This window comes from Hyla sarda, chromosome 7 (genome assembly GCF_029499605.1).
Source record: "Hyla sarda isolate aHylSar1 chromosome 7, aHylSar1.hap1, whole genome shotgun sequence".
Classification (NCBI taxonomy): domain Eukaryota; kingdom Metazoa; phylum Chordata; class Amphibia; order Anura; family Hylidae; genus Hyla; species Hyla sarda.
Window position 1 is genome coordinate 191,507,090 of NC_079195.1, and position 24,542 is coordinate 191,531,631.

The following is a 24,542-nucleotide window of genomic DNA, read 5'->3' on the forward strand; positions in this document are numbered from 1 at the left end:
GGAAAGAATATTTCCTAACCAGGAAGTAAGGCGCAAGCGAACACACCCCGTGCGTACTCACTGTTGTGGAGTAGCGGGTTTTTACGTTGGTTGTGACAAGAAGCGGGAAAGATGATTTCACGGAGGAAAGGTGGAAATACCGGTGAGTAGACGACCGGTAATGTGTCACGTGAGAGTTACCGGACACGGAACGGAGACCATGGCACCAGGGTGGCATTGAAAATTAAAGTATGGCAGTGCTGGGAGCGGGCAAGGCTTTCATATGTTATTGCCAAGATGGTATAGAGCAGTGATCGCAGACCTGTAGTACTTCAGCTGTTGCAAAACTACAACTCCCAGAATGCCCGGACAGCCTTCGGCTGTTCTGGCATGCTGGGAGTTGTAGTTTTGCGACAGCCGGAGTGCCAAAGGTTGTACATCACTGATGTAGAGTAATGAAGCTCCAAATGTAATATTCCTGTAGACATTTCTATTGTGATCTCTTCTGCATTCGCTCCATTCATTCATTCATCGCAATGCTTTATCTGATTTACGTAGAACATGGTGGAAAACGCTCTAACTGGTAAAAGGTGTATAATAGTCTCCGAAAGACAAAAAAAAAAAGCTTGAAAATCTGACCCTTGTTTTCCCTGTAAAACCACACGCACTTTTGATCTGTCAAATACACTGACCTGCGTTGACGTTTGCAAAGGCGCCAGAAATTTTGTATAATTTGCGCAAACCCACGTCGCTGCTCTTGACAATAAGGGTGCATGGCCTAAATGCACTAAAACCACATCAAAATTTTGGTGCACAATTCTGTTTTGCAGTAAGCCAACGAATAGCTGGAATTTAGTCGAACTGTCTGCAGATGCATCCGATTTATCAATCAGCTTGTGGGGCTACTCGCGCTATGTATTTTCCAAGCAAAATTCCGCTCGGAAATTCCGGTGCAGCAGCCTCCCATTGTTTTCAATAAGATTCCACTGTACCATTCACACTATGGAATGTAGGGATCGACCGATATCGTTTGTTTTTTTTAGGGCCGATACCGATAATCTGCGACCTTTCAGTCCGATAGCCGATAAGTTATACCGATATTCCGGTATAAGTGATCGGCTATAGCCCCCCCCCCCGCAAGGCCCTGCAGATCAATGATTTAAAGCAAGCGCTTTAAATCAATGAACTGCAGTGGCTTTTGCGCTGCCAGCGACCACTGCCGCCACCCACTTCTCTCCCCCTGTAGTCCAACCACCACCACCGCTGCCCCATTGCCTCCCCCATCCCTGGTTTTATAATCACCTGTTCCCGGGTCCGCGCTACTTCTGGCTCCGGTGGCATCCTGAGCTGTCACTGTGCGCACTGACCGTGATGTCGCGTTGAGGACGTCAATCATTGTGCAGCACGCATGACGTCGCAGGAGCCAGAAGTAGGGGGGACCCCGGTAACAGGTAATTGTAAAACCGGGGATGGGGGAGGCAATGGGGCAGCGGCGGTGGTCTCTGGCCCGGGATGGGTGGGGGGGGATAGCGCATTATCGATATATCGGCAAGGTAATTGCCGATATCGATAATGTCCAAAATCGTGAATATCGGTCAATCCTTAATGGAAAGTCCAGATTCCTAACTGCGCCGAAAGAATGAACATGTTCATTCTTTCGGCGGAATGCGCTCAGAAATGCTTTGCCGTCTATGGAGACAGCACATTTCTGAGTGGTCCTAGCGGTGAATAAAAACGGTTGGCGCCTTCTACAGATATTCTGGGCGGAGTTTCTGTAGTATGAATGGGCTCTAAGCGTACATTTACATGAACATAATCCTTTATGGGTATTCCACTTGCGAAATTCCTGCGGTGGGTTATGTACGTGTGAATGCACCCTAATACACTTTGATAAATCTCCCCACTGTGTGATATTTACTAGGTGATGGATGGTTGCCACAGCAACTGGCTCATCCAACACACATGGTCATCTCTCTATGCCCAGTGTCAGTTCTGACGGGGAGAGGGCCTGGACCCTTAGGCTCGGTTTTCACCATAGTCCATTAAAAAATATGTATCTTAGATGTCCAAATATATCAGAAATTGTGATTGGTCGGCATCTGGGTCTTAATACCCCAACTGATCGCTAGATAGAGCCAGGAGAAATGCGCACCAAGCACGTTCTCACATAATGCAAGTCTATCAGCACTTCGCCTTCACTCCCGACATGTTCTAGAGATCGGTGGGGATCTGAACACTCAGACCCCGACTGATCAAAACTTGTGACATGTCAAAAGTTTTTTAAAGCGACAGGGACACTTTAGCCTTTACTTTTGCTGGGAGTTATAGTTTTGCAACAGCTGGAGGCACGCTGTTTGGAGAGTATTGCTGTAGTGTGATTGTACCCTAATTTAACATGGCCTATTAAGAAGAACTGCTCTGAAACAAATGGCTTAACATACAACTTGTCAATTATTGCTATTGTTTATTTTATTTATTAATTCAATTGTTTGTTGTTACAACATTTTACCCATTCTCATCATGTGATCACCAAGACCAGTAAAGTGAAACTGCAGCTTCCTCTATTGTATGGTATTCCCCATGGTGTTCATATGTGCTGTATCTGTACGGGCCTCCTGAGCGCCATCTGTACAATGATACAAAGGTGGGGTTCACGTGTTGTGGCTGAGGGGCAGTAGTGTGCGATTTCTTGCAGTTTGATGAGGTTTTAGTGTAAGTACAAGGTAAAGCACATAATGGTTTTTATGTGCATCATCTGTTTTTGCTGCATGAACGTAGCAGGTCAGTTTTCCCCACACCATGCCCACCTGTGTGAACATACCCCTATGCTGTTTTAATGTTGGCAGGTGTCTAGGACCCGGAAAAATCCAATTCCCAGCACAAAGAGGTGGCACATTATTTGTTATGAGTCTGAGTTGGGGGGGGGGAGGAATGTAAAGATCTGTTTCCTCATTTAGCCATCTGTGATGTAAATCTCTGCAGTGCATCTTGCATTGATAACACTTGGGTGCCCTTACTGATCTACAGGCCTTTTACATGGGCAGATTATTAACCGAATGAGCATTGAGGGCCAGCCATCAGCCGACACACAAGATAATGCCCATTTGTTGGCTGATCGGATCTTTATTAGTCGTCCACCATGACAGCCACCGGAAAGATGGTCCTCCAGGACCTAATAGGAACAGGAAACAGAGAAGCTAAAAGCCCCTCCCCTCCCACTCCTTCGCAATGTTTTTCCTGTTCCTATTAGGTCCACGACAGAGGTCCATGGTCCGTTATCTGTTATGGACTTTTATGTAATGGATTTTTCATTTTTTATTACATTTTTTAATTTTGGTCCGGTGTGGGTTGCGGTCCCCCTTGCCACTTGGTCGCGGGGGAGCTGGCTCCCCTGCCTGCGGACCAAATGGGGACTGTGCTCCTGTGGGGTTACATGTCCTCATACTAGGATACTGTAAAGTATCCTGCCTGCCCGGGTTCCCCGTGTGTATGTGCGGGCTGCCTGTACCTCCGGGTGCTGCGGAGCTCCTGTGGGCTGTCTGCAGCGGCGTTAAGGGGAGTGGATCTCTTCGGCATATTCCTCTGCCTGGCCGCTAATGCTTAAAGGAAAATTGTCACATGTTTTCTCCCGCACTATCCACAGGTACTGATGGATAGTGCAGGAGACGCTGATTCCAATGAGCCCTACCTTGCCCGGATCTGCCCGGCCGTTCGCCTGCAATCGTAGTTTTATTATATGTGGAAATCTGTCTGTAACTGGCACGGGTGGGGCTTCTGTAGCTTAACTGGCACTGACGTCAGTGCCGCTTATGAATATTCATCCCCCCTCCCTCCAGTTAGGAGCGGCGAAGAGAGGGAGAGCTGGAGGGAGGGGGGATGAATATTCATAAGCGGTGCTAACGTCAGTGCCAATAAGCTACAGAAGCCCCGCCCGAGCCAGTTACAGACAGATTTCCATATATAATAAAACTACGATTGCGGGCGAATGGCCGGGTGGATCCGGGCAAGGTAGGTCTCATAGGAACATGTGACCGTTTTCCTTTTAAGCCCCGTCGCGGCCGGAAGGAGTAAGGTGAACGCCGGCGTCCGGAAGTTCCAGTCTGCATGGAGGTGCCGGCAAGGCGGAAGTGACATCAGAGGGTGCCAGAATTCGAATTTCTAAAGCATAAAGGTAGGGTCTCGGTGTTGTTTCCCATTCTATTGTGCCATGTGTATTTGGCTAACATGGGCCAAAAAAACAAGGTTTAATTTTTATGTGGACCGCATAAAAATAAATAAAAAAACAGGCCCTCCTTGCACAACACCCCATGTCCCCTTTACACAACATCTTTCCACCCCCTGCACAAGACCCCATACCCACCCTACACAAGACTCCATGCACCCTTTTGTACAACACTCCATGCCCCCTTTGCCCAAGACCCCATGCCCCTTTTGTACAAGACCCCATGCCCCTTTTGTACAAGACCCCATGCCCCCCTTCACACAAGACCCCATGCCCCTCAGTTCCCCCACATTAGGTGTGCAGTGAGTACAGTTCCCCTACATTAGGTGTGCAGTACAGTTCCCTCACAGACATACAGCCTTCAGCCATATACAGTGTATGGCTGGAGGCTTTATGCCTGTTTACTGCCCCACTTTAGTGTTCCGACCACCACTCCTCCGGTCCGGAATCACGATCTACTGCTATGGCCTATGGGCCATAGCAGTAGGTCCCGGGACCGGGGGAGCGGTGGTCGGAACACCGAAGATGAGTGGTGACTTACCATACCCGCTTGTCCTTCTCACTGCTCCGCTCTTCTCTTCTCCTATGGGCGCACGCAAAACCTTTTTATATATGTATCTCAACTGGCTCCGGAAAGTTAAACAGATTTGTAAATGACTTCTATTAAAAAATCTTAATCCTTCCAATAGTTATTAGCTTCTGAAGTTTTCTGTCTAACTGCTCAATGATGATGTCACGTCACAGGAGCTGTGCATGATGGGAGAATATCCCCATAGGAACTGCACAGCTCCTGGGACGTGAGTCATCAGAGAGCAGTTAGACAGAAAACAACAACTCCACTTCAGAAGCTAATAACTATTGGAAGGATTAAGATTTTTTAATAGAAGTCATTTACAAATCTGTTTAACTTTCCGGAGCCAGTTGATATATAAAAAAAAGTTTTGGCCTGGAATACCCCTTTAATACCTCGCTCTGATATAGAGGGTACGGAGGAAGGTGAAGTTTCTCCTGGGCCCTCTAAAAGGGATAATCCTAAATATTTCTTTTCATCTGATGATACAGAGACTCTCTTGAAAGCAGTCAGGAATATTATGGGATTTGAGTATGAGGATCCTCCTAGAACCATTCAGGATGAAATTGTTGGGGGTCCAATATTTTTTCCTATTCATGAAAATCAGCCGGTCCCCATCCCACCTGACATGTTTGAGAAAGCTGGACCAGTGATATAGAGGGACATGAGAGCTATGCTGTGTGGCATTTGACATGAAATCTGCAATCGGATTGTTGAAGAAAAGAAAGCAGAAACGGAGTAACAATATTAGGTTAAATTGTACACAAGAACAGTGCAACATTATAGCAGCAGAACAGTAAAGGGTCATTATACTCAACAGCAGATGACAGTAATCCTTCTAGGTATAAAACAGCACCCTCCCCAGGATATTAAGAACATAGTGATAAATGACTGCATGAAAATACTACAGCAACTGAAACCACCTATAAACAATAAAGGGTAAATTCCCCCCTCTACCGAGATGAAGGAAGACAGGTATAAAAAGCCAAAATGATACTCAGTCTGGAGAAGATCATCGGCTGCTTCTGCTTCGCCGTTTCCTGGAGTCGCCCGGAGATCTCATACGGCTTCTTCTGTGTCGTGAAGAACGATGAGATGTGTCACCACGGTCTCTGGGTGGTGGAGAGGGAGAGCGGGTAAGGTGAGATGAGTCTCCCAGGAGTTCCTGGAGGGCATCCTCCGCCACGGCCAGAGTCCGATAGGAAGAGAAGGATCCATCCGGACAGAACACTTTCAAAGTAGCTGTAAACATTTCTTCACTTTGAACAGTTCAGTGCAGACTTTACCATAAGCCCTCCGCCGCTTTGCAACATCAGCAGAAAAGTCCTCGAAGATTAACAGCTTCTTATTGTGGGGAAGAGCGCTTTTTATAAGCTCTCAGGAGTTCCACTTTGGTATTGTAATCCAATATCTTAAAGATGACTTGTCGGGGGCGAGCATCTTTGGACTGCCGAGAATGAGAAGGTGACGTCTGTGGCCATCCCTTTCGATGGGCCCTCTCCACCCTGCATTTGTGCGTGAGTCACAGAGCTTTTGGCAGATCACTTTCACAAAAGTCCTGGAGATCAGAAGGAAGGTGGGATTCATTGACCCCCACAATACGCAGGTTGTTATGGCGTGATCAGTTTTCCAGGTCTTCCAATTTTTCGCTTAAATAGCAGAGATCCATTTCAGTTTGGCAAAGTCTGGTAGCAAGTCCACTATTTTCATCTTCCAGAGCGATTATGCGTTGTTCCGTCTCATCCAGACAGCCAGAATGAGTGCCCAGATCCATCTGTAGCTGTGTTAACGTGGAGCACATGGTGTTTTCCAGGGTTAACTGTATAGTAGGAGTAATCAGTTTACCCAAGGTTGCCGCCAATGTCTGGAGATCCATGGGAGAAGAAAAGGAGACCTCCGAGGCACCCACCAAGGGGGGGGGGGGGGGAGTAGCAGAGGGGTACAGGAGGCACCTGTGCCCCCTCTTCAGGGGTGAACAGCGGCTGGCTGTCGGCAACGTCCATGGCAACCTGTTTGGGCTGTGTGCGCCATTGGAGGTCGCTCGGTCAGATACAGTAGCAGGCATCTGAGCAGTTATAGAGGGAGGTGCAACTGATGGGGACCCCCACACGTGTGGCCCCTTTACTTAGTTAGCGGTCCATGCAAGAGAAGGTAGGAGAGGCAGAGGGCACACTTTAGCCAGGGGGAGGAATAGTGGAGGGATCCTGGGTCCTCACTACTTATATAGGGTACAGTAATCCCCCGCGCTGCACTGGAGCAGTTCTGGCGCTGTGTGCAGGCGGGGCACATGACCCGGGTTGGGAAGAGACTGCCCGGTCTTCTCTGTAGCGTGGCTGTAGCAGGTCAAAGCAGGGTGGTAGCCCCTTATAGATTCTGGGGCTGCCTTAATCCTGAGTGCTGGTGTGGTCCCCTGCAGCTGCACTGCTATATACCTGAATGGTGCGAACGGGGGCGCACAGGAACTTTCTCCACCTCACTCTGCTGGCCAGGAGAAGATGGCCCTGTCCTGCAGGCTGCGCGGGCTAAGCTGGAAATTGCAGTCTCCGCAGCTGCTGGCGCAGGAGAGTCCGGATCTCTGCTCCTCCCGTGTTCTCTGGAGCCTCCGTCAGCTTGGTGGGCAGGTAAGAAACCCTCCGTGTGCTCGGTACGGCACGGGTATGAGGTCCGGGGTGCGGGAGCTCCGGCTCAGCTATCCTCACATGCCCGCCTGGAACCGTAAGTAGACCCTGCTTTTTTGCTGAAGGCGGTTTCTGATTTCCACAGTACCCAGGAAATTGTACTTCAATAATTTTGTAACAACCCTAAAAATGAGCAAGAGGAGACATATCATACCCTGGATGTCAGGAGATGTCTTCTTAGATATCTGGAAGTCTCCAACCCTTGGAGGAAAGATGACAATCTGGTTTTACAATTTCAATGTCCAAACAAGGGCAAAAAAGCCTCCAAGCGCTCCATTGCTAGATGGCTGAAATCAGTTATGTCGGAAGCCTACTCTTCAAAAGGGGAACAAGTCCCGAAAGGATTAAAGGCCCATTCTACTAGGGCCATGTCTACTTCTTGGGTGGAAAGATCTGCCGCATCTATTGACAAGATTTCCAAGGTTGCCACCTGGTCCAGCTCTCCTTTGGTAGAAAGGTGTTACATGCTATTGTCTATTGTCCCTCCCTAAATTATTTATTTGGTATTTTTCCGGTGGCTGTCATGGTGGACGACTTAGAAAGTCAGAATTATGATTTACCGATAATTCATTTTTTTTTTTTTTTGTATTTATTTATTTTTCACCATGACAGCCCCTTAATTCACTCTCTTATGTTTATTATATTATGTTGTGTATTGTTTTGTTTATCCTGTCCCTATGGGTAATTTGAAATACACTGCTGAGGAGTGTGGGGGGGGGGGGGGCTTTTAACCTCTCTGTTTCCTGTTCCTATTAGGTCCTAGGGGACCATCTCTCTGGTGGCTGTCATGGTGGACTGAAAAAAAAGAATTATCGATAAGTCATAATTCTGACCTTTGTGCCTAAAAATCATTATCAGATGCTCATCCCAGTGTAAATGCGATATGTGTGGCCGATGGCATTTTGGGGGCATTGTTTCACAAAACACCCTGAGTTTCCTGCATAAGAGTTTTATCTCACCACAGTGCTTGATCCACAGCTTACACTACTCAGTATTGCTCTACAATGTCCTCCATGCTGCTGCTGATGTTGAGGGTGTGCTATACAGATGTAGGAGAGCAGAATCCTCTCTTCTGTGTTGGGAGACATCATAACAGCTAGTCTCTACCCTCTATCCCAATGGTAATTAAAATAAAACATGGAGCTTTAAAAAAAAAAAAAAAAAAAGGAAGACTACTGAAAAATGATTTTATATATATATATATATATATATATTTATTTATCAAAACCTTTCCAGAGGAAAAGTTGCCCAAAGCAACCAATCAGCTCGCTTCTTTCATTTTTAACAAAGCCTCTGTAAAATGAAAGAAGCAATCTGATTGGTTGCTATGGGCAACTTTTCTTTTTGCACAGGTTTTGGTAAATCTCCCCCATAATGGCCAGAAATAGTGCTACACATGAGGCTACTTTCACACTGCCGCTGGGCTCCTCCACAAACGGCCTTTTAAGCTCTTTTTTTCTTTGCCTTTAATGGCTGTTAGTGTGACGGAGCCCAACGGGAGGCATAACGGTCCCAGAGGATCCCATTCACTTGAATGGGATTCTCTTATGTCCGTAATTGTGGCCGTTAGTCCGCCGGAAGATAACTTGAGAAAAAGATGTCACAAGCACTAATTTTTCTCCCGCTATCTTCCAAAGGACCCGCTACTGACGGGCAGTAGCGGTAGTGTGAAAGGAGCCTGACAGTTTATCTACACCTTAAAGGGGTACTCCAATGGAAAAAAAAATTCCCAAATCTACTCGCTCCAGAAAGTTTAAACATGTCTGAATGGGACATTGGAATCTCATTGAATAGAATGTGCCGTAAATTCCGTCATGTGAACGTGGTGTTACTCGGATATTAACAAAATCCACGTGTTACATGTGCAGTGATTTAGGGGAGGGTCACATGTGCCATGTTTTACTGCGTATTTTCTACAGCAGCTACCTATTGACTTCAAGGGGTAGGAAAATTTGCAGCAGTAAAATACGGCACATATGACCCTACCCTTACTATGTGTTTGCACATTTAAAGGGGGTCAACAGGGATCTGTCTCCTCTGCTGAAATCTAGTTTCCAGGTATTTGTTTAAAAAAAAAAAAAAAGTTTTATACATTTTTTTGTATTATGTAGTTTTTCAGTATACCTTTTGTACCAATCACTTGGCTACTTCTGACTTTCTATAAAATAATTAAACAGCAATATAAAGTGCTTATCCAGAATTACGAAAACCAAGCTGCTTTTATTTAGAAACAGCGCTACATTTGTCCTCAGTTTGTGTGTAGTATTGAAGCTCAGTTCCGTTGAACTTTATGGAACTAAGTTGTAATACATCAAAAAAACTGAGGATAGGTGTGGCGCTGTTTTTGGAAAAAAGCTGCTTGGTTCTTTCTACATGGTGTTTTTTTTTTTATGGCATTTTTGTGTTCCCATAGACTTGTGTGGGAGAGAAATGCCAAAATTTTGTCCACAAAAATAGCATGCTGCTGTTTTCGAAAACTTGACCCAAAAACGCCAAAGGAAAAAAACGCCAACTAGATTTGGTGTTTCATGAAACCCTATTGACGTTCAGCTACCAATTGGCCACAACGTTTTTTCACAAGAAAAAAAAAAGAATGCTGTGTGGCATTTTGTGGCTGTTTTTGGGGTGTTTTTTTGCTACAACAAAAAGAAAAAAGGGTACTGGCAACTTTGTAGCCTGAGAGTACAGCGCACTCCTATAGCCATACATGGGACTTAAAGGGGTATTCCGGTGGAAATTTTTTTTTTTTTTTTTTTTTATATATCAACTGGTGCCAGAAAGTTAAACAGATTTGTAAATTAAATTATTGAATTGGCAAGCGCTGTATCAGACACAAATCTATTATGGCTAGGTGGTGGGGACTAACCTGATGCTGCTGTAGGAGGAGGGAAGGATCCTGATGGTATGGAAAAGACTATAGATGGTGTGAGGAAGTGCTCACCTGGTGATCGAAAAAAATGGGAATGCAATGACTGGATTACATAAAGATATGCATATTGATTTGAATGAACTCTATCTGTAAAACATGGTCTACCTTTAAATGATCGGTCACGTTGGTGCGAGCGATGGTGGTTGGAATGGCTGATGTGGTAAGCTGAAGGAGTGATATTCCTACGGATTAAACAATCTAGTTATGGTGAAAAGTATGATGGATACTTTCAGCAGAGTCGTTCTTATCAATACCTGTTCATGAGCTGTATTACTGATTCTGTATGGGTATTGTAGAGGCAGATGCTTGATGCTGTGGGCTCTCCCTGAGGGTACTCCAGAGGTTTAAAAGAAATGCAAATGAAGCCCCTTTGAACCGTTCAGCTCTGTATAATTTATAATAATATAGTCACAGCAGAGTATTGTAAGCTAATGGAATGTCCACAAAGTATAGGAGTATTTGTATAAGTAGATGATTACTATTAAGACACTTAGTGGCGTACCTGGTAAAGCTCCCGCGGGTATCTGTTGCGGGCCCTCAATGAAGGTTTTCCTGGATTAGTAAACAAGTGTAGAGTTGAGGTTCAGTCCGGGAAATCGTTGGTTGTAATCCGGTTAGTTCAAGGGAGCGTTTGGCGGCAGTGGGAGTGCGCCCCGGCCGGTGGCGTCTCAACCTACCTGCACGCTCGCTATTAGGTGAATCAGGTGGAGGTGATTTGGATCTGAGTGACGTCACTACGGTATCCTCTATGGTCCACAAACCTATCGACGCGTTTCGGAAGGCTGTCGGCTTCCTTCGTCTGGATAGAACTAGTGGCTTGCTGGTCCAGTTCTTATAGCAGCGTGTCTCCGATGTTAACCCCCTACTGACCGGATTATCCCATAATAGCAAGCGTGCAGGTAGGTTGAGACGCCACCGGCCGGGGCGCACTCCCACTGCCGCCAAACGCTCCCTTGAACTAACCGGATTACAACCAATGATTTCCCGGACTGAACCTCAACTCTACACTTGTTTACTAATCCAGGAAAACCTTCATTGAGGGCCCGCAACAGTGCTGACCGCGCAACAGATACCCGCGGGAGCTTTACCAGGTACGCCACTAAGTGTCTTAATAGTAATCATCTACTTATACAAATACTCCTATACTTTGTGGACATTCCATTAGCTTACAATACTCTGCTGTGACTATATTATTATAAATTATACAGAGCTGAACGGTTCAAAGAGGCTTCATTTGCATTTCTTTTAAACCTCTGGAGTACCCTCAGGGAGAGCCCACAGCATCAAGCATCTGCCTCTACAATACCCATACAGAATCAGTAATACAGCTCATGAACAGGTATTGATAAGAACGACTTTGCTGAAAGTATCCATCATACTTTTCACCATAACTAGATTGTTTAATCCGTAGGAATATCACTCCTTCAGCTTACCACATCAGCCATTCCAACCACCATCGCTCGCACCAACGTGACCGATCATTTAAAGGTAGACCATGTTTTACAGATAGAGTTCATTCAAATCAATATGCATATCTTTATGTAATCCAGTATTGCATTCCCATTTTTTTTCGATCACCAGGTGAGCACTTCCTCACACCATCTATAGTCTTTTCCATACCATTAGGATCCTTCCCTCCTCCTACAGCAGCATCAGGTTAGTCCCCACCACCTAGCCATAATAGCCATAATAGATTTGTGTCTGATACAGCGCTTGCCAATTCAATAATTTGTCATATCCATTATATATCGGTGTGCCTTATCAGGAGAGCACATCTATTGGCCAAGCAGCAGTCCAGCCACTGATCACATCCAAATCCATTCAGCGCTAGTGAATCTTTCTAATCAGATTTGTAAATTACTTCTATTAAAAGTCTTTACCCTTCCTGTACTTTTTAGCAGCTGTATGCTACAGAGGAAGTTCTGTTTTTTTTTTTTTTTTTTTTTTTTTTTTTTTTTGTCTTGTCCACACTACTCTCTGCTGACACCTGATGCCCGTATCAGAAACTGGCCAGAGCAAGAGAAAATCCCCATTGCAAACCTATGCTGCTCTGGACAGTTCCTGACATGGACAGAGGTGTCAGCAGAGAGCACTGTGCACAAGACAAAAAAATTAATTGAAAAAGAACAGCATTTTCTCTGTATCATACAGCTGCTAAAAAGTACTTGGTGGGTAAAGATTTTTTAATAGAAGTCATTTACAAATCTGTTTAACTTTCTGGCACCAGTTGACTTATAAAGACTTTAAAACATTTTTTCCACCAGAGTACCCCTTTAAGGCAAATCTGTATCCTCGGGTTACAAAGTTGCCTGAGAGAAAGTCTAATAAAGTAAAAGTGACATAGTGTGTGAGATGTGAGGAGCTGGTTGTGAAGGCAGCAGATAAAAAAGCGCGGGCTCTTTCCTTCACTTCTTATCAGTATATGAGACGTGTGGGTGTGTGGTAGACATTTCCGCCACTGTAGTTTATCTTATAACCAGGAATTCTTTTATTTTTGAAGTAACATTGCCTTAAATATTTCAAACAAAAAAGCTCAACAATAATTATGTCAGTTTGGTTTTAAGAATATTTTCTTTAAAAAAAAAAAAAAGCTCTGACAATAAAAGCAGAAAACATCAGAAGAAACGCCAACACTTTGCCATAGATTTTGTTGTTCAGCAATGTGTGGAAATGTTTGGTGAGCGGCTAAAACTGCTCCCTGCTGGTCAGCTGATCAAGGAGGCCAAGGCACCTACCAGGGACTGTGTTGGACATTTGGTGGTGGTTGTATTTAGGCTTCTAGATAGTTCTATAAAAGTGAATGCAATGAGCTACAGCCGCTAAGGAATCCACGATGCTGTGCCCCCCCCCCCCCCCCCCCCATATTAATAGCCTATCCTGAGGCCATCCATATAAAATCTGAAAAAAAAAAACCCTTTGTGTAGGTTCACATGTTGCAAGTTGACAGTGGCTTTATGTGCATGAAGTCAGCTGTGGATGTGCTACCCATTAACTTCAATGGGTCCACAAATCCGCTACTAACTCACAACAAACTTGTGGGTATATACAGAGCAGGGACTCCTATTGATGCCCACTCACTGACTCTGCAGTCAGGACCTTTCAGGCACATGGTGCAGGCAACGCAGGACCCACTCGCCACATTGGACTCCCCAGAACATTTGGGCCCTCAATTAACTGTGCTGAATCCCAAGGCCTGACCAGACACCACTAGTCTCCTCCATCAGCCCATCAGATTGGGAGATGAGCCACCACATAACATGCTGACACTGAATATATACCCAGATCTCTGTTCTATAGTAAATATTTACCCATTAGGAGACACGGTGTCGGCACTTCATTGTGGAGGCTCATCTACCAATCCTGATGGAGGAAGCCATTCGCATCTGGTCAGGCTGGGGATACCAAAAAGTCGATGGCCAAAATGTCCTGGCGTGACAAATGTGGTGGTTTAATCCTGTGTTGTCTGCACCATGTGTCTGTGGGGTCCCAACATCAGAGTCAGTGAGCGGGGAACGATAGGAGTCCCTGCTCTATATACTTGCAAGGTTGTTTTAAGTTAATGGCATATTTGTGGACCCAGTGAAGTCAATAGTAACTTGCAAGGTATCCTTTTATTTATATTGATTTACACAGAAAACCTATATTGTATACAGTGTGTGAACATACCCCCAAAGTATCTAAGATTTAGTACCCTAAACACACCCAAAGGTTTACCCTGTGCCAAGTTGTCAGTGACTGGTGCCTCAAGCTTGTGTAGATTCAGCTATAATTTACCCCCATTTCTGAATGACATTATGTTATGTGCTTGTCCATTGGAGGCAATGCCCTTTCTATCTATAAAGTTTCTATCCATTTTTTTAATTAAGTAGCAAGCTTTGCATATTACAGTGGAAAAGCTGTCATTTTTTGCACAAATCAGCTTTTCGCAGAAATTATCAAATTTGCGTTTTTTTTTTTACTTTATTTTATGGATTCTGCGAAAATTGATGGGAAAAAGAAATGGTGTCCCATGTAGAAGCATGGCTTCTAGTGGGGAATATGGTGGCAAAAGGAGATGTATGTATAAACCCTGTGGATGGCTTTGTTTGCAGTTCATAACTGATTTTTAGTATACCCCTGTGTGCATGAGGACTGAAAGCAAAAAAATTAAAGGGGTATTCCATGAAAAAATTTTTTTTTTAAATCAACTGGCTCTAGAAAGTTAAACAGATTTGTAAATTACAATATGAATTCGAGTAGAATACAGACATAGCGCACATCTACAATCTTGTATAATCTGATTTCTTCTCAGCACAATATCAAAAACTAACAGGTTGTTAGTATACATTTTTGATCAAGAAGTACAAACCCACTCGCCACGTCAAGGCCACCTATTCAGAGTGGGTCCCTAACGTCCTTGCATAAAATGGCGTAGCACCGGGCGGCGACCACCACCGCCGTGACACAGATGCCCACGGGGGGGGGGGGAAGCGACCCACTGGCAGAGCGGCCCCAATGCCTCTCAAACCAGTCTATGGGCCGCACCTCCCCGCAGACACTGCGCCACGGCAGCAACGGACGGCGCCCCGCACCACACCAGTGTGAACAAGGTGTAAAGGCTCACTTACCTTGCTCTCCCAGTCAGACTGGGAGGCTACTAGGAGTGAAATGGCCCTAGTGTGGCTAATTACCACCTATATAGTTATGGGCTGAGGGGGTGGGGAAGAGTGCAGCACATGTTAAAAAAAAAATAAAAAATAAGAAAGGATAGAAATCACAATATGAATTTGAGTAGTATACAGACATAGCGCACATCTACAATCTTGTATAATGATCTGATTGCTTCTCAGCACAATATCAAAAACTAACAGGTTGTTAGTATACATTTTTGATCAAAAAGTACAAGCCCACTCGCCACGCCAAGGCCACCTATTTAGAGTGGGTCCCTAACGTCCCTAGCAAAAATGTATACTAACAACCTGTTAGTTTTTGATATTATGCTGAGAAGCAATCAGATCATTATACAAGATTGTAGATGTGCACCATGTCTGTTTTTCTAACCGAATAGATTTGTAAATTACTTCTATTAAAAAATCTTAATCCTTCCAATAGTTATTAGCTTCTGAAGTTGAGTTGTTGTTTTCTGTCTAACTGCTTTCTGATGACTCACGTCCCGGGAGCTGTGCAGTTCCTATGAGGATATTCTCTCATCATACACAGCTCCCAGGACGTGACATCATCATTGAGCAGTTAGAGAGAAAACTTCAGAAGCTAATAACTATTGGAAGGATTAAGATTTTTTAATAGAAGTAATTTACAAATTTGTTTAAAGGGGTATTCCAGGCAAAACTTATATATATATATATATATAAGTTTTGCCTGGAATACCCCTTTAAACAAATTTGTAAATTACTTCTATTAAAAAATCTTAATCCTTTTAGTTCTTATCAGCTGCTGAAGTTGAGTTGTTCTTTTCTGTCTGGCAACAGTGCTCTTTGCTGACACCTCTGTCTGTCTCAGGAACTGCACAGAGTAGAAGAGGTTTCCTATGGGGATTTGCTTCTACTCTGGACAGTTCCCGAGACATGTGTCATTAGAGAGCACTTAGAAAGAAAAGAACAACTCGCCTTCAGCAGCTCATAAGTACTGAAAGGATTGAGTTTTTAATAGAAGTAATTTACAAATCTGTTTAACTTTCTGTAGCCAGTTGATATATAAAACAATTTTATTTCCTGGATAACCCCTTTAACTTCTTAAAATACAGTGTACAGCTTATAGATTTCCATATAGATTCTGATTATCTATGCTTTATCATTAATATGTCCTCCTATCTTTCTAGGCAATTCCACAGCTGTGGAGAAAAGTAAGTATTCAAGGAAAACCTGTCTTGTGGGGCCCATCTGCTTCCTTACTGCTGAAACCAAGTCAATATTCTATTCTGCTTTCTTGTGATACATTTCTTTTAGGGTCGGGTCACAAGTGCCATATTTTGCTGCATATTTGCTGCTGTGTATATTCCTGCTAGTTGAAGTCAATGGGTAACAAAATATGCAGCTGATTTTACTACCCCTTGATTTTCAGTAGGAAAATACGTTGCAGCAAATTTGCGGCAAAATATGGCAATTGTGACCCCCACCCCTAAAGGGAATCTTTGTGCTCAGACATGATGGGAGCTGCAAACAGTGATGTAGCTGCTTGTACAATAAAGTGAATAACACCTTTGTGTTAGTTGTCTGTGTTTTCAAAACACAGAAAATTGCATTTTAGATCTCCCATGAAGAGCTGCATTGGTGCCTTGGTCTGACACTCCTCACTGGTCCTTTGCCCCCTCTCTTTTATCCCTCTCTTTTATCCCTCTCTTTTATCCCTCTCTTTTATCCCTCTCTTTTATCCCTCTCTTTTATCCCTCTCTTTTATCCCTCTCTTTTATCCCTCTCTTTTATCCCTCTCTTTTATCCCTCTCTTTTATCCCTCTCTTTTATCCCTCTCTTTTATCCCTCTCTTTTATCCCTCTCTTTTATCCCTCTCTTTTATCCCTCTCTTTTATCCCTCTCTTTTATCCCTCTCTTTTATCCCTCTCTTTTATCCCTCTCTTTTATCCCTCTCTTTTATCCCTCTCTATTATCCCTCTCTATTATCCCTCTCTATTATCCCTCTCTATTATCCCTCTCTTTTATCCCTCTCTTTTCCTCTGCCTTTAGTATACAAGGCTTGGCCTATTGCACTGAGCCCTGGATCTCAGTTTCGCGCTTGCACCATTGATTCAAAGGGGTGGCGCATGCGCAATGAGTTTAACAACCTCAGACACCCAAGTCTCTCACCTGCACTGTTCATTCAAAGGGCTTTTGGTGTGGTTCTTGCACAGTAGGCTGCAATTTTCTCAGTCATAACAACACGGACAGCTACCACAAAGGCATTGTTCACTTTATTGTTCAAGCAGCTATGTCACACTGTCAGCAGTTCGGATCACGTCTGAGTAGATTCCTTTAAGGGTAGGGTCATGCGTTCAATTTTGCTGCTGAATATTTTCCTACCCCTTGAAGTCAATGGGTAGCAAAATATGCATCAGATTTTGCTACCCATTGACTTCAAGGGGTAGAAAAATGTGCAGCAGCAAAATATGGCTTGTGTGACCCTACCCTTAAAGTAGTTGTCCCAACTAGAAAGCCATTCTTAAACTGAAGCAGTCAGTGGTCCAATGATCACACCAGGTTAAGCTGAGGTTGGGGGCAATTTGTACTCTAATACGCTATTGCCTGAAGCCCATTTAAATGAATGGGTGTCCTTGTAACACATGGTTGTATTGAGTCCATCTAAATGGAAGCTGGCCGTTATAGTAATAGAGGAAAGTCCTGAGTAAAGTTCCCCCTCTGTGATGTCCATATCCTATGATAGGGCAAATTGATAGGGGTTGTCCAATTTGGGTTTTCAGTATTTTGTGTAGATCTTGCCTGTACTTCATACCACCACACTCTGCCAGAAGGAGGACTATGAGTGATATAACGGGGCTGTCCTTTTGTATATTTGGTCCCAATTCGTGTTGAGCAAAACTACAGTAAATGTGGCTGAACCTGATGGCTCAGCCATTCACTGTGTCACTTGGCATAATTAAGTGCCCGGTTGCCCAGAAAAGATGGCTACAGTCCTATGAGACCTAAGAATGGGAGCCCTTGGAAAAAGGCACTGATCTATGTAGACTCAAGCGGTTAATGGCCAAGCCATCACATTCTGGTACAGCCACATTTACTATAGTTACACTATCAAGAGAGAAAAAGCTACACATTTTTTCTTACTAGATAGTGTTCATATATTGACCCCGGTTAAAGTATTAGATTTGAGCCCCCCCCCCCCCTTTTTTTTTTTGTTTTTTGTATATATTGTACATTTACTATAGTTTGCTCAACACTAGTACCAATGGTTCCTGAGATTTTTTTTCACACATTAAATCAGGCAGGCTCCAACGGCATAACTTTGCATTTTCATGATATAGGAGAAAAGATTTCTCATTCTTTAGCATTCACAAATGCAATTTTTTACTTATTTTTTATATTATTGAACAATCAACTGGCTCCAGAAAGTTAAACAGATTTGTAAATTACTTCTATTAAAAATCTTAATCCTACCAGTACTTATCAGCTGCTGAAGTTTAATTGTTCTTTTCTGTCTGACAAGAGTGCTCTCTGCTGACACCTTGGTCTGTCTCAGGAACTGTCCAGAGTAGGAGAGGTTTGCTGTGGGGATTTGCTGCTACTCTGGACAGTTCCTGAGACAGACCGAGGTGTCAGCAGAGAGCACTGTGGTCAGACAAAAAGAACAACACAACTTCAGCAGCTGATAAGTACTGGTATGATTAAGATTTTTTAATAGAAATAATTTACAAATCTTCCAACAGTAAGATAGGAAGAGGGGAGAGCACACAAGGCAAACTACACCTGTACTGGATGTCAGCGCGGCCTCAGCAAACCAACTCTGTATCTCGTGCGGGGTGTACATACACAAGGTATGAAGTATCAATATTAACGAATAAAGAAGCACGTACGTGCACTCACCGCTCAGCGGAGACAGTTGTGTGTCTGGGTTCGGTAACAGGAATCTGGATCACAGCATCAACGCAGGTGGAATGGCGCTTGGAGGCTACGCCGGCAGTTTTGCACGGAAGAAGCACGCACTTCCGTGCGAAACTGCCAGCGTAGCCTCCGAGCGCAATTCCACCTGCGCTAATGCTGTGATCCAGATTCCTGTAACCGGACCCCGACACGCAACTGTCTTCGCTGAGCGGTGAGTGCACGTACGTGCTTCTTTATTCATTAATTTACAAATCTGTTTAACTTTCTGGAACCAGTTGATATGAAAAAAAATATGTTTTTCACTAGAATAAACATTTTAAAGGGGTTTTCTTAAAACAGTGCCACCCCTGTCTCTAGGTTTAGTGTAGTATTACAACTTGGCTCCATTCACTAAGGGAACTAAGCTGCAATACCACAAACAAAATCAAAGTGGTACATGTGAATATTGACTTAGAACATGTTCACAGATTTGATTAAAAAGTACCTGTCACCAAATAAACTTTTCTAAACTAACTCAGGTTATGTTCCCTAACTAATCCTAACACTCCTCCCACCCTTGAAAAAAAAATAAAAAATCAAAGCTTTAAAAAGCTCTGTATCATACCTGTCACATATGGGCAGGGAAGGAGTGCAATACTGATCTCACCCACTTCCTCTATGCCTACTTGCCTATCCACCTTAAATAGCGGATCGACAACCACGGTGACAGTCCCTCCCTTAATATGTGAAGGAAGTCACTGTCAACAAAGTAAACTACAATACAGACACAGGTCTGGATACAGTAGTAAAGCACACAGACTAACAGAAATAATATCTAACAAACACACAATAAGTCAATGTCCACTAGCCGAGTCAATACCAGGAGTTGTCTAAGTGCAAAAACGCTAATTCCAGAGAGAAGTCAAGCCAAAAGTCACAGATACCGGGTAAACAGGATATATCGCTAGCTACAGGAGGGAACCTATGTTGCAGGCAAATCCTGGATGTAGACCGCAGGAGAAAGTGGGCGTTTCCCAGCATGCATGACATCACTGAAGCCTGCTGGGGGACCACTTCTGCCCTCACATCGTTGCAGTGTTGTGATGAATAGAAGACCTAAAGCTCTGTACAGCTTTCAGTAGGCTCTATGCATGTTTCAGTGAGGCTCTGTGCAGCTGTCAATCAAGCTCAGTTCAGAGAAACACTTCCTGAGTTTGGTCTCCTGCCACGCTGGGAGGAGACCAAACTGACTGTATTAATTGTGGTAGGGAACAGAACAGAGCCACCTAGTGGCTGTTTTTTCTATTACATTTTAAACATATTTATGTTGATAATTTTAAAAGCAAGTGAATGGGAAAGTGCTAATTACACGAGGAACACTATATTAAAAATTTTATTTGGTGGCAGATACTCTTTAAAGTCTTTATGTGAGTTTCTGCGACAGAAATCTAACACTGACCCTGTGTATTTCTGGCGTGGAAAATGCACAGGAAATTAACTAAATCACATTACTTTTATGTTGATGCCAAGGGGATTTCTTATTTTTTTTTTGTTCTGTTTCAAGTTTTTATCATTATCATTTACTTTATATCATTGTAGTATTTTATCATAGTGTTAACCCCCTGCCTTCCAAACAACAAGCAATTTTACAAGGTTTATTTTTTCTTTTGTTTATTTTTACCAGAGAGATACGAACTTAGGGGTCGCACAAGTAAGTAATGTCTTTCTGCAAACAGTATCTTAAAATTTGACGCTATCCTCCTTCTTTACTATGTTTCATCTGTTCTTTAACCAGAGCATGTGCTATTAATACAGACCATCCACTGTATAAAGCCACTAACCACTGCTATATATTTGGTTAACGCCCTGCACTAGAGCTTGATGTTGGCCATTCAACCTACAGTACAGATAGAGATGGATGGGAACTGCAGATTAGAGCAGGTCTAAGGGCCTTACTATATGGGAGATTGTCAGCTAAACAGGGCAATATCTCCTTTTGTAATAGGGCCAGTGATCAGCTGAAGAAAGCGCAAATCCTCGTCCACAAGAAATCTGCAGTTTACAGAAGCAATGTAATATACAGTGGTCCCTAAAGTTAAAATATTAATTGGTTCCAGGATGACCTTTGTATGTTGAAACCATTGTATGTTGAGACCATAACTCTATGGAAACCTGGTAATTGGTTCTGAAGCCCCAAAATGTCATCAAAGATAGGAAAAGGTGAGGATTAAAGAAAAATAGGTAGATAACTAATATAGATAAAAGTAAGAAAGAGCGGCTGGGAGCTGTAAATCACTGTCTATGTCAGTGTTTCCCAACCAGGGTGCCTCCAGCTGTTGCAAAACTACAACTCCCAGCATGCCTGGACAGCCGTTGGCTGTCCGGGCATGCTGGGATTTGTAGTTTTGCAACAGCTGGAGGCTACCTGGTTGGGAAACATTGGTTTATGTAGAGGACAGAAGCTTCTTCAGGGTCCTATACAGTACACCCAGTGTCCCAAATGGAGCCACCCATACTTGGTGTACAAAGGAGCAGCTAACCCTGGCACATGTAAGGAGTAATACAGAACTTGTAGTTCCTTCCTGTACTGTAGGGGGCGCTACCAGACAGCCAGTCAGTGCATGCACTTCAGTAATACAGATGTTTTACCAGTAAAATGCCCATTCTGATTGGTCAATTCTTCCAGCCATTGACCTGTCTATCACAGATCTGAACTGTCTGGACATTGGATGTGGAGTCAGGTTTCAATGGTCCAGAAATAAACATTGTATGTTGAAACTATTGTAAGTTGAGGGATCACTGTATAGCAAACCATACATTTTACTTTTGTTCATAGTATAAAATTGTCTTATGTGTTTGCAGCTCAGCCATACAGGCGATGACAGGCCACAGAAGCACGCTGCCTCACTCCGGCTCTCCTTCCTGTATATCAGTCAGTGAAAGCATGGTGGGAGCGGGAGTGAAATATTATGCTTCTATGTTATGGCTCCGCCTCTATGGCTCTTCAGCTGCTAAGACACAAGACAGTTTTATACCTCCACAAATGGCCATTTGCAAAAGTAAATCCCCTCCTAGCACGTTGTATAGAACTGACACATTCCCTGTAAACTAAAGTCTGCATTAGCTTCTAGTTGGCATAGATTGCAGCTATATAACTCATTTTAGAAGGAAATTATAGTAAATTTGTCAAGCCACAGGAGGCCCTTCCTAAGACCACCTACGTTTTTATTTTTATTGTTTTTTTATGCACTCTGGGGAAAAATTTGGGGAAAAAATTCAAAATTTTACACAAAGCAGAAGTGTCCCAGAATTTTAGTCTTGGGGGGGGGGGGGCACTGCTTGGGAAAACACTGATGTAGAGGGTCACCAGTAGAGAAGGAAGTGTTATCATAAGGCAGAAGCTGTAGGTCTTAGACCGATAACATCATACACTGCAGTAACAATGCACCATATTGGAAATTACTTTCGCACTAAAGCCATAGAATGTCCTGATTAACACCTGTTCTTCCTACTTTAACACTATTTCTATCAATACCAATATTTTTGTATTTATTTGTAGTGTTCATATTTTTTTTTAACCACGATTTGTCCTAGTAAATTCGGGGGAGCAATCCTTTCACAGTCCATCTGTCTATACTATCACAAATCCTCAGACACCTGAACCTGGTAAGAAAGAAAATAGTGAATTTGTTAATATCTTGGATAAATGTTACAGGACTGGACCCCAGCAGCTTGCAAAAGTAAAACTCCCATCATGCCCTGAGTGCTGAAGCAGACTTGAATAGTCTTTGCATTAAAGGGGCGCTCTGGTGGGAAACAAATGTTTTCAGATCAACTGGTGCCAGAAAGTTATACAGATTTGTAAATTACTTTTATTTAAAAATCTTAATCCTTCCAGTACTTACGGTATCAGCTGCTGTATGCTCCAGAGGAAGTTGTGCAGTTTCCTCCAGTGTGACCACAGTGCTCTCTACTGACACCTCTGTCAGTGTCAGGAACTGTCCGGAGCAGTAGAAGTTTTTTCTAATGGCATGTTTTCTGGACAGTTCATGTTATGGAAAGGTTTCAGCAGAGAGCACTACCTTTTAGACTGGAAAGAACTACACAACTTCCTGTGGAGCATACAGCAGCTGATATGTACTGGAAGGATTAAGATTTTTAAATAGAATGAATTTACAAATCTGTATAACTTTCTGGCACCAGTTGATTTGAAAACATTTGGTTTCACAGGAGTACCCCTTTAATTTGCAGTATTTTAGCCTTCGGCTGTCCAAGTATGCTGGAAGCTGTAGTTTTGCAACAGCTGGAGGAACCCTCGTTGGCTAACACTGCTGTAGAGTAGTTGTAAATTCCAATCTTACCCAAAAGTAATATGGTGGATGATGTGCTTGCTCTCCTGTACAGATAATATTTCTGATATTGTCATTCCGTTAATCAAGAGCGCTGCTAAAGGTAATGTCCTCCATAGTATTCTTTTTTTACGTTCTTCATTAATGTCTTTAAATAAATGTTGACTAAAAGAGTATATAGATTTATACCTTATTAAATTATCATGCTTTAACTATACAACAGTCATAGTCACTGCCATAGTAACATATAAAAGATCTGCATATACACGAAATACATAAACACATCCAAGCAGGTGTAATACAGACCAAACTAGGAGAACCCCCAACATACATTTCACCCATTATATGAAGGGGGAGCGTTATGGATTTCAAAGTGTGGTGCCAGGGCAGCCCCTTGTGTTCTGGAGGCATTCTCCTCTAAATAAATCCGGTCACTCTACTGCCTACAGGATTCTACTTAGGACCGGTGTTGGCAACACAAGTATTAGGAAATTCCCACCATAATGTTATATGTATATTAAAAATATTACAACGCATGAGTATAAGCAGTAAAAAATATTCTTTTAGAATTATGTCGCTTGGAGAGTATATCGTGAGATATCTAAAATGGAGTAGAAAAAAATCAACTTGCGGCACTCACCACAGTGTAGTAAACTGGCATCCTTTATAGTGTACACATGGTCAGGGGCACAGCCTAGCAGAGCAACAGCTGTTTCATGTGATACAACCCACTTCCTTTGGCCTCTGCCAGTTTACTACACCGGGAGTGCCGCAAGTTTTTTTTCTACTCCATGTTGGTTTTGGGTGGACTTTTATACTACTGATCTGTGGTTGCTGAGCGCCACCGCACAGTGCAAGGGTCTGTTGTGGGAGCAGAAGTGCATATAGGTGGTGAGCGTGTGAATACGGTAGTGCTGGAATTTTCTATTTGTTTGGGAAGATATCATGAAATGTGAAAACATGGAAGAAGACAGCTTGTGTTTAGTCCCCATTAACATTTGTGGCTACACCGAGATGCTATATATATGTGTCTTACTGTTTTATCTATCTTTCCCTTTGATTTCATGTGCTTTTCATGCCTTTACATATAACATCTATGTAGTTTTGAACCATCTTCTTCATGGCAGCACACCTGCCCATAGCCGTATGGAGAGAGCTCTGGCCATTGTTACTGCGCATGCGCCGGAAGTCGGGAGTAGCGAGGGTGAAAGGTTTCGGCGCATACACTCTGCAGACAGAGTGCTGCGCTCATGGGGCATGAGACTCCATGTCACTAGGATGTGGAGTTG

The 24,542-nt window shown here is 43.4% G+C and overlaps 1 protein-coding gene across 5 annotated transcripts in view; it reads left to right on the top strand.

The window, feature by feature from the left end:
* The first annotated feature begins 4 nt into the window (after window positions 1-4).
* Window positions 5-24,542, top strand: part of LOC130282944 (torsin-1A-interacting protein 1-like) — a 60,707-nt gene continuing 36,169 nt past the window's right edge. The window contains exons 1-5 of one of the 5 annotated variants that reach the window (XM_056531942.1): window positions 26-142; window positions 16,198-16,221; window positions 20,589-20,615; window positions 22,499-22,570; window positions 23,309-23,356. In XM_056531942.1, the coding sequence (XP_056387917.1) occupies window positions 112-142; window positions 16,198-16,221; window positions 20,589-20,615; window positions 22,499-22,570; window positions 23,309-23,356 (202 nt within the window). In that variant the 5' untranslated portion in view covers window positions 26-111. The other 4 variants (XM_056531946.1, XM_056531941.1, XM_056531943.1 and 1 more) reach the window with 4 other exon arrangements.